This window comes from Salminus brasiliensis, chromosome 9 (genome assembly GCF_030463535.1).
Source record: "Salminus brasiliensis chromosome 9, fSalBra1.hap2, whole genome shotgun sequence".
In the NCBI taxonomy this organism is placed as follows: domain Eukaryota; kingdom Metazoa; phylum Chordata; class Actinopteri; order Characiformes; family Bryconidae; genus Salminus; species Salminus brasiliensis.
The window spans coordinates 28,063,111-28,085,339 of NC_132886.1; the positions used below are offsets into that span (position 1 = coordinate 28,063,111).

The 22,229-nt window shown below is 42.2% G+C and overlaps 1 protein-coding gene across 2 annotated transcripts; it reads right to left on the minus strand.

Moving 5' to 3' along the window:
• Positions 1-1,128: 1,128 nt before the first annotated feature.
• On the minus strand, positions 1,129-17,596 carry rgs20 (regulator of G protein signaling 20). Of its 2 annotated transcripts, none has more exons than XM_072688113.1 (5): positions 17,406-17,596; positions 11,242-11,411; positions 9,475-9,552; positions 6,903-7,137; positions 1,129-5,232 (listed from the first exon to the last, which is right to left on the minus strand). In XM_072688113.1, exons 1-5 carry the CDS (start codon positions 17,466-17,468, stop codon positions 5,044-5,046), a joined length of 735 nt encoding a protein of 244 aa, XP_072544214.1. In that variant the 5' UTR covers positions 17,469-17,596; the 3' UTR covers positions 1,129-5,043. The 2 variants fall into 2 exon arrangements, with proteins under 2 accessions (XP_072544214.1, XP_072544213.1); XM_072688112.1 differs by having other exon boundaries at positions 9,475-9,564.
• Between the last annotated feature and the right edge of the window lie 4,633 nt (positions 17,597-22,229).

Sequence of the window (22,229 nt, forward strand, 5' to 3'; positions counted from 1 at the left end):
TATAGCCTTTCCTGGTTTGTGGACATCAGTTATTTTAATGTTCAGAGTGCTAGGCAGCTTCTCAGAGGAACCCATAGCTGCTTATTGTTGGGATCAGGTTTGAGGAGCCAGAGGCCGATTCTCAGTCTGCGTTCCTGTGGATTTGTGAAACGTCATCAGTGGCAGTCCAAGTACTGCTCCATTCAGTATTTCACATCCAGCCGAGTACAGTCCGAACGCCCAGATGTGTTCTTGTGGGTCCGTGTTGTCGAGGATGCATCAGGCCATGACTTGTGTGGACTTGGCACAGCCAAATATCCCAGAATGCATTACGCACCATGCTGCTGTTCCTATTGCTAAACTACCATACAGCGTCCAAGTCAGTTATACTAAGCACACCAGTCCGATCTTGATGTACTTTGTATTGAGAATCCCCCCAGAGTATTTTGAAGGTTGTGAGATCTGCATCACATGGCTTTTCCTAATGATAGAAGATCCATAATGATTATGAACAAGCCATAACCCTAACAAGCTAATTTCCTAGCATGTCCTACGCCTTTAATGACGGAAGTGGGGAGGCGAAATCATAAGGCTTTTGGGTGGGAGTTCGGTGCTGCTTCTAGGTGAATGTGAACGTAAACGTGAAGCTGAAACCCCAGCTAGAGATGAAGCTCAAAAAGAGAAGAAGACTGGGAGGTGGAGGGTGCAAAGTTAGTTGACTCAGGGTTCATATGTGGCATATATAAGTGGGAGGAGTTTGTGGCATGGCCCATCTCCCAAAATTAAGTTATGGCATAACTCCACTATTATGTTATCCGAGAGCTCAAATCTCTTGGGGTACCCAAACGTTTGCGTGGTCCTCCTTCCTCCTCCACAAATAATACAATATTCCAGATTTTTAAAAAAAGAAAGTTTTGGGGGTGCCCAAACTTTTGCATGCCACTGTAAGCATGGCTTTTTAGGTGCATTTTGCTTTATAGCTCCAAAACGAAAGTTAAAAGTGCCACTCAGCATGTCTAGACTGATGGGTAAGGGGGCTACCCCTTCACCATTTGGATATCCGCTCATGACAACTGTGTTTTAACCCCTCAGTTAAAGGGGGGGGGGGGGGGGGGGGGGGTCTTTTAAAGAGAAAAGAGCCAGAAGCTGTAAAATTATTGTGCTTTATTTTATCTTAAAGAATCCAAATGCCCACAAATCATCAGATTTTTTTTCTCGGTTGAATAAAACAGAAAGAAAACGAACTTTACTGTAAACATTCACATATTATTCATTTAAAAACATATTCTCTGTTGCGTAAACTGATCGGTAAATAACACTTCTTCGTGTACTTGACAGAACGACAACAAAAAAAAGAAAAGAAAAAGAAAAGAAAGGGAAAAATATCAAACAATTATAGGCAGTATCGACTCCAAACCATTGGCTTAGATTGTATTTGAGGTTGATCTATGCGGTGAATCCATCAGCTCAAATTGCACATATCGAGTAAGTTACTCTAAGACAAGTAGAAGTACCACCGTGTAATACATATTGGCAGGTGCACGTCTGGACTTCGGATCAACCAGCCTTCATGAATTGTCCTAATGTGTAACCCAAAGATATGAACCTCTCTCTCTTCAAATGCTGTGACTTCAGTGATGGGGAAAACAGAAAGACGGATGATATATATATATATATATATATATATATATATATATATATATATATATATATATATATATATATATATATATAGACATAAAAAAACAGACAATGAAGTGCAAGTATTATTTCAAAAGTCACTTCAGGACAAATCATCTTATAAATTGATCAAAGGCCCAGAGTCTATTTCTGCGGCAAGAGTTTGATTCAACTATTGCCATAAAAGAGATGTCACAAAATTGAATGTCAAGGCACTTCCCCGAGTGAGTGAGGATCTTGTCTTTGAGCGACATGAAAGTCAGGCAACAAAGTAAATCACAGAAATAAAAAGATAAAAAAAAAAAAAAATACTTGGCAACTCCAATTCTAGTCAGTGGTTTTGGAGAGTAAACTAGTCGGAACACAGTTTATCTGGATTGGCTACTTTGGCGTCACCTACGAATAAAACGTCTATTCAAAATAAAAAAAAAACAATAACAGAAAACCGTAAACTATCCATTTCCATTTAATCTGAATGCGGGAGACTATCCAAATAAGTTGATTCCTAACCGGAGCAACTGCTTGCCATATTTCAGCTGTTTTTCCGTGCTCTAACACACCCATTACGCATTTTCCATCCGTATCGCTCCGTATTTTCAAGCGACAGCATGTTATCTGTGACGTTCTCTGATCAAGCTGACCGCTCTTGCTCGGATAATAGGTGGGGAAATGGTGAAATGGGGATGTGAACTAGGTTACTGGTTAATGGTTGGGGGCAGTGGTGGCTCATTGACGATAGGGTTGTTGGTTCGATACCTGGGCTCGGCCACTGTTGGGCCCTTGAGCAAGGCCCCTCACCCTCCCTGCTCCCCAAGCACTGCAGCGATGGCTGCCCACAGCTCCATGTGTTTACTGTCACTGCGTGTGTTCGATCACTAGTGTGTATGTGTGTGTTCACTGCAGGCAGAGGCTGAATGCGTGGTGACATCACCAAAAATAAGAAGGTCCTTCCAGCGTGATGGAAGATGGACTGCAAAAACATGAATTTGGTGATTTTACATGATGGCAAAGGTCATGAACAAGGTAAAAACTGCTCAGGTGTGCTAAAGCAGGAAAATCACACAGAAAAGTGCAGAACAAGGGTTCTCTAGGACCAACACTGGGAAACACTGGTCGAAATCTAGACCATATTTGACACTGTAGTTTAAATACCTGCATTTTAAAAGGGTTCTATTCCTCACAAGACAGACAGCTGTGCCATTTGGGTCATTTTAGCACTATACAGCGTTCTAGTGGAAACAGCTGTGGATACAAGTTCAGAATAGCTAGTGGTCTCATGTGTGCTAGACACTGCTCACACAAAAACATACTGCGCTGGGTCCCACAAGCCTAACAATCCTAACAAAATACCTCGGTCAGTCACAGGCCCTTAGCATCACCAACTCCATTCTACCATTCGCCGCCCCTGCATTAGGAGTCACAGCCCTTGATATGGTATCTACATATACACAGTACTTCCCACATGGGGCTTGCTGTTCACACGACAACTGACCAAAACTCTCGTCCAAGAGAGTTCAGTTATATTGCTATTGCAACAGCAACAGCAGACAACCCAGCAGACCCCAGAAGACCACAGCAGTGGAGGACTGAAGAGGTCGGGAACACTCTCTGTAGCCGAGATGTGTCAAAGACAACCATGCAGGGAAGAATCCTCCAGCGTGGCCTCATGAGGTTTCTGACGCGATGCAGCCCTCTGGTAAGCAGTAGAAAATGGAAGGACAGCCCGTAGAGCTGTGGGACAAAGTCTTATGGACAGATGAAGGTAAGGCTATGTATTGCATGTGTGGCTGGAAATGGAAACAGCTCACTTCTCTTCATCAGTATCAGAGTTTCTGAGGTTCTGGAGTCTACACTGCAGCGTTTCATCTGCTCCAGTCCAACTGAAATGCATCCTAACTCCGGGGACAGTGCAGTGCACCTTTACCTTTACCTTTACCTTAGACCATGTAGCAGGACAATGACCCCAATAAATGAATGCTGAATATATACTGGACATCTGGACAGTTTCTGCTTTGAGCTATGCTTTATGTGTGTTCACATAAAACGAATATGTTCAATTAGCCAAATGACAGTAATACTGAGGAATATTGTATATTCCACATAGAGGAGAATACGCCTAATCACCCAAAAAAGGGGCCATCAAACCTTGGATTACCATTGTAAGCTTCCGTTTATGGGCTCCTTCACCCAATTTTTGGCTTGTCTGACTCCATTGCCCAACCAGAAAAGTAAAGAGCCTCCAGAAACAAGCAGGAGGCTAGTGTCTAGTAATGTGTATAAGCTGTAAATGGGAAAGGCTCTACTATCAAGCATTAAGCACCACAATTTAACAAGGCTTGTTGCTGTCCAATTCCCAATAGTCCTCTGACGCTAAGAGATCTGGGTACAAAAGGGCTGTGATTCCTACCTGTTTCAGCTGATTAGGATGTACATACCCTAGAATTAATGCTAGCCTTCTGCACTGCAACACCACGCTCACAGCTGCATTTCCGATCCACTACTCTGCTGGAGACCACAGAGATACCCAACCTGTGGCACTGTCCTGCTCAGCACTGAGAAACATGCTTGGGGGAATACACACATCTCACTTGTAACTCATCACTCGTAAGTCACTCATTTAACACTGAAAAAAAATCGTATTAATGTTGAGAAGTCTTCTCCAATTGGAGATGCCAAGTGATCATGAGAGGGAACAGGTAGTGAAATATGCGGCGCTGGATCGTTACAGTACCTCACACAGTTTCCTGTGAGTAAAGCTGATGTGTTGCCTTGACTCGAGCTTTGATTCTCATACGCAGTGTTCAGAACTGGGCACGTCCTGTTACCCATAATTCCCTTTTCGTCAAATATTGTAAGACAAGAAAGATTGTTGAGGAAATATATTACAAATTCAATAAATATATCTACTGTATATACTGTAAATAGCCCACAACGGGTATCACGTCGTCTTTTAAACAGAATACAAAAAGGTCATTAAAAACAATAATAATTAAAAAAAAATTAAAACACAAATAAAATAGATTCTTTTTCTTTCAAAACACCACCAACAAAAAAACCCCAAAACAACAACAAAATAAAAAAAATTGAAAATGAAAACGCACTGGTATTCCTTTGGAGCATCTTGCTATGTTGATCTGTAGCAGTACTTGTGGTGTTGAGCCCTCAGGAGATTTGAGACATTGTTTTTAAAATCCAGTGACCTGGAGGACCTGAGTGTCTTTTTTCAGGTACGGATCTCTAATGCAGTAAAATCCCTGCACTGAGGTCCTTTTAAACATACTCTACACAAAGTAAAAAAAAGGGGGGAAACCAACAAGAAGAAGAAGAAGAAGAAGAAGAAGAAGAAAATGGGTTGGGGTTACTGGAGCGGGATATCACAGAGATCTAGGATTCTGGAGACTGCTCGGAGACGCTCTTCAGCAGGGTTTTGTAGACCGGGGAGTTCATGAACCGCGGATAAGAGTCTCTTTGCATTAGCGTGTAAATCTGCAGCTGGGCGTCATCGAAAGTGTGGGACGTGGGCTCCAGCATGTTCCTGTTGATGACCTCCCGCACACGCGAGTCCAAACTCACCTGTGGAGGCACAAGATTGTACAGTGCTGCAATTCAGTTCCACCTGATTCAACTCAGTTCAACCTGATTCAACTCAATTCAAATCTGTTCAGCACAATTCATCTCAATTCAGCTTGACTCAACTCTGTTCAAAATAATTCAACTCAACTCTACTTGATTCAATTCTGTTCAAAATAATTCAACTCAACTCTACTTGATTCAACTCTGTTCAACATAATTCAACTCAACTCTACTTGATTCTACTCTGTTCAAAATAATTCAACTCAACTCTACTTGATTCAACTCTGTTCAAAATAATTCAACTCAACTCTACTTGATTCAACTCTGTTCAACATAATTCAACTCAACTCTACTTGATCCTACTCTGTTCAAAATAATTAAACTCAACTCTACTTGATTCAACTCTGTTCAACATAATTCAACTCAACTCTACTTGATTCTACTCTGTTCAAAATAATTCAACTCAACTCTACTTGATTCAACTCTGTTCAAAATAATTCAACTCAACTCTACTTGATTCAACTCTGTTCAACATAATTCAACTCAACTCTACTTGATCCTACTCTGTTCAAAATAATTAAACTCAACTCTACTTGATTCAACTCTGTTCAACATAATTCAACTCAACTCTACTTGATTCTACTCTGTTCAACATAATTTAACTCAACTCTACTTGATTCAACTCTGTTCAACATAATTTAACTCAACTCTACTTGATTCAACTCAACTTAACATGAATCAACTCAATTCGAGGTGATTAACTTGAATCAGAATCAATGTAATTCAATCCAATAACATTTCATCAACTTGAATTAGACTGATTTAACATGATTTCGACTCGACTCCATGTAATGTTGATTCAACATGATTTAAATAGATTAAACCATCCATGATTTAACGTGGGAAAAGTTACATTAGCTTGGAAATTTGATTTAACTGACAGCTCCTATTACTGATAACTGGTGACATGCCTCAGGCCTCATCTGTCCAAATAAATCTGAGCCTTCATGGATGATTAGCGACAGAGGCTGTGTTTACTAATTCTAAATATAAAAAAAGACAAAAGGGGTCCTATTTTAGCGACCTTTAGGCGAGCCGTGCACACAGCGCTGCTTAAATTAGGGCGTCAGTATGTCTTTGCTATCATAACAACAGGACACGTACACCTTGCACGGCCCGAAACGCACTAAAGGCATGTACTAGGTCTCTTAAGTAATCATGGGTGTGTTTTGGCCAAGATAGCCATGATAGCTATGATAGCTGTTGGCTGTTGACGTCTGTTTAGGTTGTTTTCAGTCAGTGGCGCACCTGTGTTTTCTGTTGCCGAGATAGCAATACGCCAGAAATTTTCCTGAACATCTTCAATTCGAGACCTCATGTCGAGACCACCACGCCCACTGGTGAAGATATACATTCGCAAGCCTCATTGCTATTTAAACGACGCAGGCGGGAGGCGTGAAGATAGCTATGAGCATCGTGACGTGCCTTGCGCAGTATGTAAGACAGGGCCCAAGGTTTCATTTGGCCAAGTACTCAAACTTTTGCATTCAACTGTACGTACACTGCAATGCCCAAACATCATCCCCTGCCATAAATATCCTAAAAACAGTTTTTTTTAGTTTATTTATTTATTTATTTATTTAAATGGTAGCTTGAATTCACACACGCACCTCTTTGGGTGAGAGGATGGAGATGTAGTCCTCATATATGAGGCGTGCCTTCTCCTCGATGGCGCTCTTGTTGGTCTCCTTGGTGAACTCCTCACAGGCCAGCCAGAAGAGCATGTTCTCCTCACTGAACTCGGTGCGCAGGAACTGACGGAAGGCACTGCGGCCGGCCGGGCAGTGCATCAGCTTATCAAAGGACTGCCCCCATGCACGTACCTCATCCACAGTGGGCTTCGGACTGAGAAAATAAATGGCCATTTTTACTTGCAGTTATGTACAGACTTAATGTAGCTGACTCATGTCTGGTGGTTGAAGAGTGCATTTAGAGCTAGAAGGCTAAAGTAGCTAACAAGTAAACAAAGCTTATCTACACCAATTAACCCTAAGCATTAACACCTTGCACCGACATGCATGTCTTCAGTGATCAGATCACGTTTGGACTTGACTGGGAAAGCTAGGTGTAAACGCACCCTGGACGCAATGAGATCGGATTACACTCAAGACACAGGATCGGATTATACTCAAAGTCTGACGATGTACACAACAATAATATGGCACAATTTCTCCCCACCAGTCTCGACTTCTCTCACATGCTGTTGTGCTGCTGCAAGACAGCCTTCTCTTCCACTGAAGGACATGGTTTGTTACCAGTTGGAAACACACTATTCTCAATATTGGACAGCATACGGTATGCTGGTAGCCACTGGTTGACAGGTGAGGGGAAGGCCGAGATCTGGCTTTCATGTGCTGATGCAATCCAGACCTGAAACATGTTAACGCAAGGTGTTTGGACAGTGACAGACTTCTACATCCTTAAAAATGATGAAGGCAAAAATGTGCTTAACTTTGAACATGAATGGATGTAAAGAGATTCTCTTCCATGTAATTCTGGAGTGTTTCTATTGATCTGTTCATTATGAAGTTCTCAAGCAGGGCAGCTGTTGTGTTCAAATGATGAATATGGACTGAAAGATGAATTTATTTTGGACCATAACTACAGTTTCCGACTGTTAACTACCTTGTATTAAATGTGTTTAATATCCGGATGGATATTAAAGTGGACTAAGACACTGCCACTGTAATCTGAGTATCGCTGGGTTGAATCCCAGGTCATGCTGCTTTGCCATCAGCAGCCGGAGTCAGAGGGAGCACAACTGTCCTTGCTCGCTCAGGGGTGGGTTAATGGCACTTCCTTCCCACACCATTTCTAGTGTGATGTTGGGAAACACAGGCGTCTGTTAGGTGGGGAGCCACGCTTTCCTTGAACACATTGGCTACCTAGCGATGCTGCATCAGCGGCAGGTTGAAAAGAGGTGGTGGCTGGCTTCATATGTGTCGGAGGAGACATGTAGTAGTCTTCACCCTAGTTGAGGACATTGCTAGTGATAGGGGGGAGTTGACATGAACAAGGAATTTGGGTAACTGGCCTTCTAAATTGGGTAGAAAATAAGGTCACGTATTTTTTGTACACTTTTTGCAATCAGATTCCGGAAAATTCCGGTAGATTATCTAGTTTGGCTGGAATCTGTTTACACGTCTTACTAAAATATGTCTCCAGTGTGACCAGATGAGATCCGAGAACTTTGCTGCATGAAAAAACTCATTAACATGTACACGATCTTCATGTTAGTTCCTGTAACCGACTCTGTGGCACTGTGGCGGTTGACCATTACTTTGCAGAGGACGTTTTGGACCAGTCAGAACTGGTGGGAGAGAATTGTGTTTTTACAGATACAGAATATCAGTCACTCCTTCATGTACGACGTCAGACATTCAACTTAATTCAACTTAACTGAAGCTACTGATCTCCAGAAACAACAACATAACTGGACAAAGAGGTGGGAAAGAGAGTCATGGTAACACTCATGGAATGGTCAGGAATGGACAGGATTTCCACAATGTGGTGGACCGAAAGGTGGTTCCCCCATCCTGTAACGGCTCCATCAGAAAATGCAAAGGGGATGTCCTCTGTAATACTACTTCTTTTTAATGGGTTATTTAAAGGATTACCCACCCTGTCCAATCAGACAGAAATGTCTTCGAAATGGCCTCAATTGGACTAGTCTATTCCGATTGAACTACTAGTCGGATTGTCACCAGGCTGCATGTAAACATGGCTACTGTGGCTTGAGTGATCCGAACATAATCCCATCACAATGCATCCTGGGTGTGTTCATGCGGTCAAAGGAAATCGAAATCACTGAAGATCTGATCACCAAAACCGCATGTTAACACAAGGTGTAAATGCCCTCTTTATGACCGTTATCTTAAAAAACGCACAAACGCACAGATATAGATCTTGGCTTATTGACAACAGTTGTGTTACTAGAATTTGTATCATATATATTTTATAAATATAATACAAATATAATAAAATATAACATAAAAATTATATCATTTTTTGCTATTAAACAGTTTATTAAGGCAAACACAGCAAACTTATCAGTACTCTTTCATTAATAATGTGAGAATAAATCATATAAATAATTTAATAAATGACTGTTTCACATCAGTCACACTACAGCTATGGAGGGCTTTCTAAGCTTTATCTCAAACTGAAGCTGTTGTAACTGACCTCTCCTCACAGTCGGTCGTGCCCTCTGCTTTGACGTCGTACGAGGCTCTCCGGTTCCTCTCCTCTCTGTCTTCATTCCTAACAGTGAGACTGCAAGGTAGTAAGCACATCATCACCCCCAGACACCAAACATGCAACACTAGGAAGAGGCAGCTTGTCTGTAGTGTCTGTTTTTTCATACCCTTTCATCTTACACTCACTGACCACCTAGAAAACTCACTGTCCACTTTCTATAGGCAGCACACACTGTGCATCAGCAATGAGCTACAGTCAACAAGGAGCTACAATGAGGTGTTTCTGATATAAAGTGACCACATTTACAAATTTAATATGTCGAGCATATCTGGACAGGGTGGAGTGCAAACCAGCCATGCCTTCACCACTTTGATGCTATTAGCTTAATTTTACACAACAGGGGTATAAAAATGATTCATTCATCTGTAGGTTCTGATTGTCGTGTATTTATTTTTTAGATAATCATACTCAAATATAAAAGTCTAAAACAACTTGCTGTGTTGTTTATATTGTCTATATTCCACTTCATCATTACTTCCTCCAGTAGCCAAAAAAACATGAACTGGGATTTCACACTAGAAAACCCTAGAGAATCATAATTGAATTGAATTATAGACACATTTTGAGATTTTGTGATACACTCAATCATTTTCCAAATTAAATCCAATTATTTTTGCACTGTGAGATTTCAGGATACATCGAATTGTTTATGTAAGAATCATAATCTAATGAAATCATACTGAGATTTGAGATTTCAAGATCACTGAATCACTGTTCACTGAACTGTTCACTTAAGAATCTGAACCAAATCAAATTATTTTGGAAATATGAGATGGCAGAATACACTGAATCGTTTCCTACAGAATCACAATCAGATTGAATCATAGTGAAATTTAAAGATACACTGAATTGTTTGCTAAAGAATAATAATCAAATTTAAAAATAGCAAGATTTTCGAGATCGGGATACACTGAATACTTTCTTAAAGAATCCTTAGTTAAAAATAAAAAAATAGAAATGAAAACATAGTAGAGATTTGAGATATTTTAAAATGTATTGAGTCATTTCAATCAGATTTAATCATAGTAAGATTTGAGATGAATCGTTTCCCAAAAAAAAAAAATTTAATTCAATCATAGTAGAGATCTGAGATTTCATAATACACTGAATCATATCCTAAGGAATCATAATCAAATTAAATAACAATAAGAGTTTAGAGTTCAGAATACACTGAATCATTTCCTAAAGAATCATAATTAAATCCAATCATAATAGAGATCTGAGATTTCAGACTACACTGAATCGTTTCCTAAAGATTCATAACCAAGTCAAATCATAGTGAGAGCTGAGGCTGAATTCATGATACACTGAATTGTTTTCTAAAGAATCATATTTAAACCGAACCACAGCAAGATTTAGATTTCAGAATACACTAAATAATTTCCTAAAGAATCAAAATGAAACTGAATAGTGAGATTTAAAACTGAATTAGTGCTGCACTGAATCATTTCCTAAAGAATCATAATCAAATCAATTTGATCAGAGATTCACACCCCTTATTCAGATCATAGACGTGGTGCAGATCCAGCACATCACTGGCTTCACTACCAGCTGAAAAATACAACAAAATATGACTCACCTCACTAAAACCTTTTCAGTGAGTCAAGTGACAAGATCCTAAAGCCTATGCAGGAGGCAGATGCGCTGTTTGGTAGAGCTTGATGTAAAGGAATGAAGAAGGAAGGCTCTTACCAGGAGCAGCTGCAGCAGCAGCACCAGCAGAAGCAGCAGGCGTTGGAGGCACGCTGGCCCTGGCCGGCTTGGCCCTGCTGCGCCGGCGCCGTCCCTGTCACCCCCGCCACCGCCTCCTGCTGCCCTGACAGCTGCCTCTTTCGCATCTCCATCCTCTCCGATCCCATGGGCTGCAGGAGACACACACAAGGCCAATCACACACGCGCAAATGCCACACACACGCTACACCACTACAGCCTTATCTGATTAACAAATCGAATCGATGGTCTATTATGTAATAGTGAGGACACACAGGGGCGGAGGAGGTCTCTTTATGGTTCTACTACAGGAGTGTAATGCATGATTATACTTTATTTTGCTTATATTTTTTTATTTATTTGGTCTAAATAAAAAAAGGATATTTTCTCCAGTGTTTGAGAAAACTGAATCTTTTGAGATTTGCTGATAAATGTGGGAGAAATAAAATTAATTATAAATTAAAGTCCCTGTATGTGGGCCCATATACCTTTAGAGAGCACTTTATAAGGAAGATCTATACATCTACACATTCATGCAATCTGATCTGATCTGATCTAAATAGCCAATGCAGTGCAGAAAATCATCCAGATACAGGCCAACAACTTCAGATAATGTTCACATCAATCCTCAAAATTGGGGACAAATGTGATCTTAGTGATTTTGAGTGTAACAGTCTTAGAGCTGCTGATTTCCTGACATTTCCTGACAGCACAACAGTCGCTAGGGAGTGTTAAGCAGCATTTATGCAGCTGCAAAAGCCAACGGAGAACAGGCAGACTGGACAGAAAGGCTACAGTAACTCAGAGAATCACTCTGTACAGCTGTGTTGAGCAGAAAAGCTTCTCAGAATACACAACACATCCAACCTGGAGGTGCGTGGGCTCCCACAGCAGAGGCCCATGTTGGCTTTTACTTCTGTCAGCCAAGAACAGAAAGCTGAGGCTGCAGTGAGCACAGACTCAAAACTAGTCAGATAAAGACTAGACATGCATAGGCTGGTCTGATGGATCCTAATTTCTGCTGAGGCACACAGATGGTGGAGGCAGAACTTGTGCCAAAAGCAAAAACCCATGGATGCAATCTTTCTTGTGTCAACAGTCTATGCTGCAAAGAACTGAAGCTACTTTGAGGGCAAAAGAAGGCCCTACCCAGTGTTAGAACCCTGCGTAATAATTACTCTTAAGCCCTATTTGGAAAGGTGGGGTCATGTCATTTTTTTACCAGAGTGTCTTAGTGATTTTAGTCTTGTCCGAAAGCACCATGTCAGGCCTGCGAGCTTCTGTATCAGTAAAGATTCTGCCATCTTTTACCTTCTCTAAAGCCTCAGATTATATTAATCCTGTGCAAATCAGCAATCTGGAGTTTCACAGCTTTTCTCAAGGCCCTCTAGGAGGCGTATACTTGGGTCATTTCAGTCAGATCCAGAGGACCAACCAATGGACTCCTCAGAGGCACGACACTGCTGGCAGCTTTAGGCAAGCCATTGTGTGGCATGGCCTTTAGCCTTCATATAGCTGTTATGAACATGTAGCTGCTCACTTATTTACACTACAATTTCATTATTACTATAAGTGGGTTCTAAGGTTATGGTTATCATCACATTTTTTGGAGGTGACAGCAGTGCGTTAATGGAGTAGCCACTCCCATCTCAGTCATTATACGCAGAGATTTCTTACCCCGTGCGAATCAGCCATTAGTACACTACTCCAGCTACACGTCCAAGTAGGGCTTTAGCTCCAACCCCAGTCTAGTCCCACCCATATTGCAGTTCATATGGAAGTGTTTACGTCAGCGCCCTAAACCGGACCTATTTTAACATCCGGCTTTACAGTACTATCCTGCTTTCAGATTTGTGGAATGATACCACATATTGTGACGAGGTAAAAGTAGTTCCTGTTACTCAACTGAAGCGGCGAAGCAGGTCCTACTTTGTTATGAGCCACACTTATTCGTCTGTGCCAAACAAATGAAGATCTGGGCCTTCTGGATTATAGCCTAGCATCTCCCGATCTAAATCAGAGTGGCAAAATGTCAGATACCAAACCTGTTTAGGCTCATTGACTGCATCTGGAGGAAGTGACGATTTACGTTCATAGGATTTTTCATCAAACTGTTCTTTTAAGAGCCTTCAGGTAAGGATACCACTGTTTTCACAAACACACCAACATTATGACAGGATGGAAAAGATGAAATCAGTAAAAACAGTGATGTGTGATGAGTTTACAAGCCCGTCTCTGGAGAAAGAAACCATCAACATGCGTTAATTTCGACCGGGGAGATGGAGATGGCGAATGGTAGTGCAGCTTTGAGCAAAGGCATGTTTGAACTAGACCATAAATAAAGCTGTTCTAACATGTCTTACACCACACTCCCCCACAAGCTCCCAGTGATATAACCTCATCTGCTTTTTAAAAAAAAGGAAGTAGCACCATCACTTTTCTCACTGCATGCTTGCGGTAGTCTCCATTAGCCAAATCATCTCATCTCTACTGAGATCCAATGCTTCCAATGAGCCAAACCTTTACGCTAGAAATATTTTCAAAGAATTTGTGATGTACCTCAGCCTTTTTCTAGACTGGAATTTTAAAGGTTCTTCAAAAATTGAGTTCATATATGTACACTGTAGCTCCTTTACCAATGAAATCGAATGCACACCATACATTTGGACTTACTGGCATGTGGGAGGGCTTCATCGGTTCCCTTGTTTCTGCAGGCTCTCAGGATGCCGTTACTGAATTAGACTACATGTAGCTTTTAGAGCGAAAGGGCGTCCAAGCTGTGGGCTGCCTTAATGAAGCATGAGGCTGCAACCACAGCACTCTGTACCTGCCTACAAAGCGTCCTGCAAAGGTAAGAGAGCGAAACCCAAAACCGCTCATTCAGCATCTTCTACAAGAGGAAAAGCCACATATCAGATACGAATTCAAACTAACTAGACCTGATCACTACATGCTAAAAGAGCTAGCCATGGAAATTCACTGCTTTTATATTAACATCCTAGGGACTTCAGTCCTACAGCATATGGAGACGTGACCAGTTTCCCGGTGCCAGTACATAGATAACAGTGTTACAACAGAGCTGTGTGAGTAAATGTCTAAATGTCTGAAGAATCTTCACCTGATAGAAATGTTCTTTACCAGTTTAGAGGTTCCCGACACTTACAAGCATGGTTCTATATGGTTTCCCACTTCTGTGGCATCCCTCAAAGATCCATGTGTAGCCCCTTTATTTTTAAAGTGGACAGTAAGCTCATTCCATCAGCACCTGGACAGCTGATGTCTACAATACGCTCCGTATGTATAATAATAACATCAGTGCTTCTTGATTGCTCTTCGATTTGTAGCGGCCAGTAAAATAACACCTCTTATTGGTTTCTTTTTCAACCCAGGCCAATTTTCATTGGGTTTAAGGTATTTTTAAAAAGTATGCTCAGGAACTGGTATTGAAGTTAAGGTTGCTATAGGTATGAATAGAGAATTATTGAGAATGAAGCAATACTGCCATGTTTCAGTACGGACTGTTGGAAATTCTTTGATCGTGTGGTCTGTTAGCCCAACTTCTTAGGACAGAAAGATAAGGATTTGCATATTTTCTGGCTGGGCAGTGACGTGGTTGATGCGGGCGGTGCTTTGCTGTTGAAGACGTATCGAGTCGCTTTGGCGTTCACACTACAAGAATAATATGGTCATATGCGTCTCTGAATGTGGTTTGAGTGATCGGATTATAATCTGTCCACATTGTAACCCGGTTACACCTGTACTTTATGCTGGCCTCTTATGATCAGATTACCCAGGACGCTAATGTTAATGCCAGGAGTGAGCGAGGCCTTTGACAGTGTTTTGGTAGTTTGGTAGTACACTATGTGCATCTGTGCTAATATCACTGCACAGTGAACTACTGCCCTATAAGTTCTTAATTCCAGTCCTGGGAACCCTCCTGTATTGCAGAGTTGCATGAATCCCCTTTCCAAAAACACCTGACCAGCTCAGTAACGGATTATACTATACTGTACGATATTACGTAGGTGCCACTCATGCAGGCTTGGTATCCTGTGGTATCTGGCAGCAAGATGTTAGCAGCAGATCCTTTAAGTCCAGTAAGCTGTGAGTTGGGACCTCCATGAATCACAACACGGAGTCTTAGGTACCCATGACCCTGTCGGAGGTTCACCGCCAGTTGTCCGACCCCTTTTGGTAGGTACTAACCAGGAACACCCTCTAAGACCTGCTAAGAACACCCAGAGTCTGCTATGTAAACAGGACAACCACTTGATTCCAAACATGACAATAGTGACGCCACACTACTAAAAATGATTCATGCCAAAAAAAAAAATTACATTAAATGATCCACAAATGTGTTTATATGTGATTAGCCTCAACGACAAACTCTAACATATTGCATTATTTTCCCTTCAGTTTGATGCTTGGGGGTGATTACAGGTGGGCAACTGAATGAAAATAGGTGAAAAAGCATTTGCAGGTCTAACTGAATTTGTACAATTTCTGACAGGTAGACAGCTGACGTGTTGGAAACATAAGGATTCGGTTGCAGATTTCATTGTCAGCTGGTTAATCTTCCATCTAGTGGTGTATACATGTCTGCAATTCCTTATTTCAAATAAAACGGTGAGCTTCTAGCTTCTACGCTGCTGGTTTATGCTTTGAGCTGAATCTGGCCTAGCTGCAGTAGCAGTTTCCGATCCCTGGCTTTTACCTGAGATACTCCAGTTATTTCACATCAGACTTGACTTGAATCATGTTGAATGTTGAGTAGAATGATTCATGCGAATTCTCCTATATCTGTGATGTTGGAAGGCAGTATCCACTATCAAAGGCCAAATGCCACTATGACAGCTTTAATAGTGTAGATATGAACACAGAGCTGATATTGGTTATTGTATTGGTGGGGGTGAGCACAGGTAACTTCCTATGCTCCTGGTCATATTTGACAAACTCGCTCTTTGGGTGCAATTTAAAGGTAAAGGTGCACGTATTTGTCACTGTACACTGTATAGCGAAATGTGTCTTCCGCATTTAACCCATCTGTGGTTGTGAACACACACACTAGTGAACTAGGGGCAGTGAATACACACACCCAGAGCGGTGGGCAGCCAACTCCAGCGCCCGGGGAGCAGAGAGGGTAAAGGGCCTTGCTCAAGGGTCCAACAGTGGCTGGGTATTTCCCTGTTCCCAAACACTTCTTGAAAATGATTGATTATTAATACTGATAACTGATTCAGTATCGTGTGACACCAGGATTTCACCACATACAGAGCTTATAACTGAACCCTACCACCCAGCACTAGATAAGCTCACCAGTTCTTCACAGCCATTGTAGCTCGCTGCTGAGCTCTGAGGTTGTTCAGTTTCCTTCAGGAGCATCCACACATCCACACTGCCCAGAGATGCTGGAATATTTGGTGAGAGGAGGAGGAGGAGGATGAGGAGGAGGTAGAGGAGGATGAAGATGAGATGTGTATGTGTGTGTGTGTGTGTTTAGGAGAAGGGAAAGGGGCGGGGGGGTAATCTAACTGCAGTCTGAGCTTTCCATCAACGATCCAAGCTCAGCCAGCCAGCTCCATAAGTGGGACCGAGCCATGTTTAATGTGAACAAACACGACACGAAATCAGGCCTGGGTGGACTGCACGACGACTGCCCTCGTCCGTGTGTCCACAAAACACCCCCACCTGACCCCGCGAAAGCCTAAAAGCCCTGCTCGCCTCGATTCTAGCCGCCAGTGTCGGGAATGTAGGGATGCTGGAGCCCGGAGCCCGGTGCGTAAAGAGGAAGCCCGATCCCCAGCCTCTCTCTGAAAGCCACGGGCTTGTTCTGACTAGCGCAGAGCCAAACATCAAATGGACGCAGCAGAAAGAAGTGGCTCGATCGTCCCGCACTGGCTCTAAAATGACATTTGTGATGGATGATGAGGGAGAGAGTGACACAGCGAGGGAGTGGAGAGAGACAGAGATGGGAGAGATAGCCCCCCGTCCATCCCCAGCTCACACATGACACGCCGTTTTCGCCCATCAGAAAGCAAACGACACCCTCGACATCCATATGCTGCTCACACACACACACACACACACACACACTCGCAGACGCGCACACACACACGCATACAAGGTACAGGAACGGCGCTACTCACAATTTCACCATGTATGCCCAGAGATAAGAGGTAATTCTTCGCCTTGATTACATCCGTTGGCATAAGGATTTTCCTTCGTTTTCCCTTTTTTGAGAGACCGGCTGCTTTGCGGTACTGCGCATGCGCATCTGTGCCTCTCTCTCTTTCTCTCTCTCTCTCTCTCTCCCCTTCTCGCTCCCCAACACGCTCTCTCTCTCTCTCTCTCTCGCTCCCCTACTCGCTCTCTCTCTCTCTCTCTCTCTTTCTCTCTCTCTCTCTCTCTCTCTCTCTCTCTCTCTCTCTCTCCCCTTCTCGCTCTCTCTCTCTCTCTCTCTCTCTCTCTCTCTCTCGCTCCCCTACTCGCTCTCTCTCTCTCTCTTTCTCTCTCTCTCTCTCTCTCTCTCTCTCTCTCCCCTTCTCGCTCTCTCTCTCTCTCTCTCTCGCTCCCCTACTCGCTCTCTCTCTCTCTCTCTCTCTCTCTCTCTCTCTCTTTCTCTCTCTCTCTCTCTCTCTCTCTCTCTCTCTCTCTCTCTCTCTCTCTCTCTCTCTCTCTCTCCAGTTGTGGCAGAGGGAGTAAATCCTCGCCAGTTCAGTCCGCGCTGTAGTGGATGGCCACGACCATCCAGGGAGAAACACAGGGGCTCTTCCCTCTTCCCTCTAACAGTGGAGGGTCTTCTCGAAACCCAAGGAGCCTTCACTGCTGTCGACTGCTGGTGGCCCATATGGTTAGAACCGCCTTACAATACCGTCCATATGCAATATTAGCATCCCCCCGCAAATGGGGGGCTCAGAAATGGCCTGGCTGTAGCTCACACAACCCCCAACCCCCCACCCCCAAGAGCAGCCCATTTCTGATCCGAGATTAAGCAAAGCTACATTCACATAAACCCAGTGTAAGACTGCCAGGCTGTTGAAATGGGGGAAATGGGAGCAGGGATGCTGTTGTTTGATGCTGGTTGTATGCTTGCTAACGTTTGCCTAGCTTCAGTTGACGAGGAGCAGGAGGAGGAGGAGGAGGAGGAAGAAGAAGATGAGGAGGAGGAGGACGAGGAGAGGGGGTCGCCACCTACAGCAGCAGCATCATCTCCTCACACTTTCTCTTTCACATGAACATGTGGGGTTTCCCTGACCAGATTAACATGCATTGTGTTTTTTTTTGTATCCCCCCATCCCCTTCTTGTCCTCTAAAAAGGTATGGAGGTGTGGATATCACTAGTCATGCTTTTGATAAAGACTGGGTGTGTGTGATATTACTGATTAGATTTTAAAGAAATGATTATTCCAGATTATTCCAGACTGAATCTGTCTTTGAATCTGTATTTAGAGTGGACAGTCGGTTATCACTAACACGTTTACTGTATTTTCCAGGAATATGAGAAAAGCAAAAAGCCGTTGCCTTGAATAGAAGTCCATGGGTAATCGCTGAAGCTGGTTGTCTTGCCTTTTTTGTTATACGGCATCAAAAATGCCAAATTTGCAGTCGTCCTAAAGCTACAGATGTGGCAACCAGAGATTAGGCATGAGATAATCTGGAGCATTTCTTTAAAAATCAAATCAGCAAGATGTGATAAAAAGAGGTAGATAGACTTCTCCTCAAATAGTGGAAGCCCTGTCCATGGTCCTGAAACCAAATGGTCTCTAATGCTGTTCTGGCAAATGGTGGAAGGATGGCTTATAATATAGGACGTCCTCGCTCACATACACCCTCATGTTTAACAGGCTGCTCTACAAGGTGGAGGTAACTTGTGGTGCTTTGTGTCAATGACACTGTGTGGCCTGTCAGCTACCTGTAGTGGTTATACAATCTGAAATGGTGAAAAAGCAGTGAAGATGGGGCACAGGGGCATGATAGCTTTCCACACACTGGTGATGCACTGCCATCTGCTGGCCTTCTGTCGCAATGCAAAGATAAGCCATGAAGGCAGATGAGAGAGAAGCCGGAAAGAGTGTAATCTAGATGAATGTAAGGAGGAAGTAGCCTATACTTATATAGTGTTTGAGGACTATAGCAAAGAGAGAGAGCGAAAGAGAGAGAGAGGGATAAATAGAGGTGTGTGTTTGTGGTTGGAGGGGGGGTGTAAAGAGAGTAAGAGTCAGAGAGAGTTAATGTGGAAACTCTAGATGGCACTGTGGGCCTGTGTTCATACATGTATTAACATATTCTTCTTTAATAATCTTTTTTTTTTATAAACAACACTAGTCAGTCTTAAGTAGCTCATATTTAGTCTCTAAACGAGGTTGCTTTAGGTACACAGATTTGTAGACGTTCTAATTAAACCTCCATTTGTTAAGCATAATGGAAGTGCCACTAGATATTATGGCTATTTGTAGTCACAGCAGGGGCTTTCGATGGAGCTCTTCTAATACAATGCAGCATGTACAAATCAGCACCACGGACAGCAGCCACATCTGAAAACAACACAGTCAAAACTTGCTGAACTAGTACTGTGTACACTGTACAGGCCAATTAACTGTATAAATACACTGTTTGCAGCTATTAAGCATAGTGTTAAGATCTTCATATCTGACAGAGAGAGAGAGATTATTTAGTGTAATGCTCACTAGACCCGTTAGTGCAGAGATCCTGCCTGGCGGAGAGGAACATGAAAAGCAACGATGCATAGAAACACATCACTACCAGCAAATGTCCGTCTCTTTATCAGGTCTAACCAAGCGATGTAAATAATAGCACAGCTGTTGGACAACCTTGCTCATTGTTGTGTTAGAGTTTCTGAAAGCTTGTTCTATACCCTTGTTCTTTATAGAAGCCAAAGGGAGATAGGCCTCATTTTTGTACCAAATCATACTTTAGAAGTGCACATGATTTACACAAAACTTTACCATTATGATGGAGATGGTGTATAGTACAGTGTAGTGTAGTACATCATGCTGTAGTATAGTATAGTGTATCACACTTGCGTATAGTACAGTGTAGTGTAGTACACCATGCTGTAGTTTAGTAAAGTGTCTCACACTTGAGGAAAGTATAGTGAAGGATACCATGCTGTAGTATAGTATAGTGTGTCACACTTGAGTATAGTACAGTGTAGTGTAGTACACCATGCTGTAGTATAGTATAGTGTAGTAAACCATGCTGTAGTATAGTAAAGTGTATAACAGTAGTGTAGTGTATATAGTGTACTTAAGTATACCATGCTGCAATATAGTATTTTACACTTGAGTATAGTATAGTGCAGTGTAGTACACAATGCTGTAGTATATTGTATCACACTTGAGTATAGTATAGTGCAGTGTAGTACACCATTCTGTAGTATATTGTATCACACTTGTGTATAGTACAGTGTAGTACATCATGCTGTAGTATAGTCTAGTATATCACACTTGCCTATACTATAGTGTAGTACACAATGCTGTAATGTAGTATAGTGTAGAACACTATACTGTAGTTTAGTACACCATGCTGTAATGCAGTATAGCGTATCACTCTTGAGTATAGTATAGTGTAGTGTAGTACACTATGCTGTACTATAGTACAATTTGCTGTAATGTAGTATAGCGTGTCACTCTTGAGTATAGCATAGTGTAGTGTAGTACACTATGCTGGAGTATAGTACACCATGCTGTAATGTAGTATAGTGTACTATACTCTTGAGTATAGTATAGTGTAATGTAGTTTATCATTCTGTAGTACAGTGTATCACACATAACTATTGTATAGTAGTATAGTGCAGTGTCTTACACTACGCTGTAGTATAGTGTAGCACAGTATACTATATTATTGTACAGTTTAGTGCAAAGAATAGTACAGTGTAGGGTAGTATACTGTATGATAGTGCCGTGTAATAGTGTAGTACACTGTTGTACAGTATAATGAAGTGTTTGCTCCATGGCTGGTTATTAGCACTGTTATCAGTACTGATTCTTCGTTACTGCTCTTATCATTTAGCATGGAGGGGTTTCACATCCGCTCCATGGCACACTTTTCACTGGTGTCCCCCAAGGCTTAGTGCTGGGGGGGTGATCTTCAGTTTTCACTCTACTAATTCTTTAGTGCATATTAGTGTCACTATCCAATGAAAAACATGTAACTCCAAAATTATGACTTTACAACTGTCTTCTACCTGGTCTTCCTTTGTGTGCCATCAACTGATGTTGAGCACTGCTGCACGGCTTGTCATCAGCCTTCCTAAATTCAGCCATGTTGCCATGTCCTCTACTGCGTTCTTTAAGCTGGCTTCCTGTGGTAGATGGCATCAGATTTAAAACATTGATGCAGGCCTACAAAGGTGGTCCTGATTCGTACCTAGAGCCCTTCAACCTTCAAGTATGGCTCGGCTTGACCCACTGTTTTTCAAGACGCATCAAGGTAGTTCTGTTCCTGTCACTAAAACAGTGGAATGAACTCCAGCTGGGTGTATGAACACTAACTGAAGACCTGTCTCTTTCAAAGCCACTTATTTGAGCACAAATCTTTTGCTTATTTAGGCTTGTGGTTGCACTAAGATGTCTTATTTCAGCAGACATTGATAGATTCCAAAGTATAGAGTATAGAGTAATGGTTGTCTCTTCACTGTGTTCAGTCTCTGGTTCTTGAATATTTTGTCAAATGTGTGAAATGCCCAATGATAGCTTAAAGCTAAGATGTTAGTTTCATCCATTGATAATTGCTCTGCCTTTGCTTGCCATTTAAATTTCACTGACCATTTCATCCCATTTTTATTCAGAGAAAACCCTCCTTGCACCAGTCTCTTAAAGTATCTTTAAGGTCGGCGCTGAATGAAAGCTGTGATTGCTGACCTTTGTGATAATTACACCCTCAAACTTGTTGCAGGGAATAAGCCAGAGCACAAAAGTTGGTTTTAAGGTTCATGCCAGTTCAAAATC

Coding starts and splice junctions, on each gene's coding strand:
- rgs20 (XM_072688112.1), bottom strand. CDS start 17,468: ATGCCAACGGATGTAATCAAGGCGAAGAATTACCTCTTATCTCTGGGC. Junction 11,412..17,405: donor TGGGCATACATGGTGAAATT/GTGAGTAGCGCC, acceptor TGTCTCCTGCAG/CCCATGGGATCGGAGAGGAT. Junction 9,565..11,241: donor TGCTGCTGCAGCTGCTCCTG/GTAAGAGCCTTC, acceptor ACTACCTTGCAG/TCTCACTGTTAGGAATGAAG.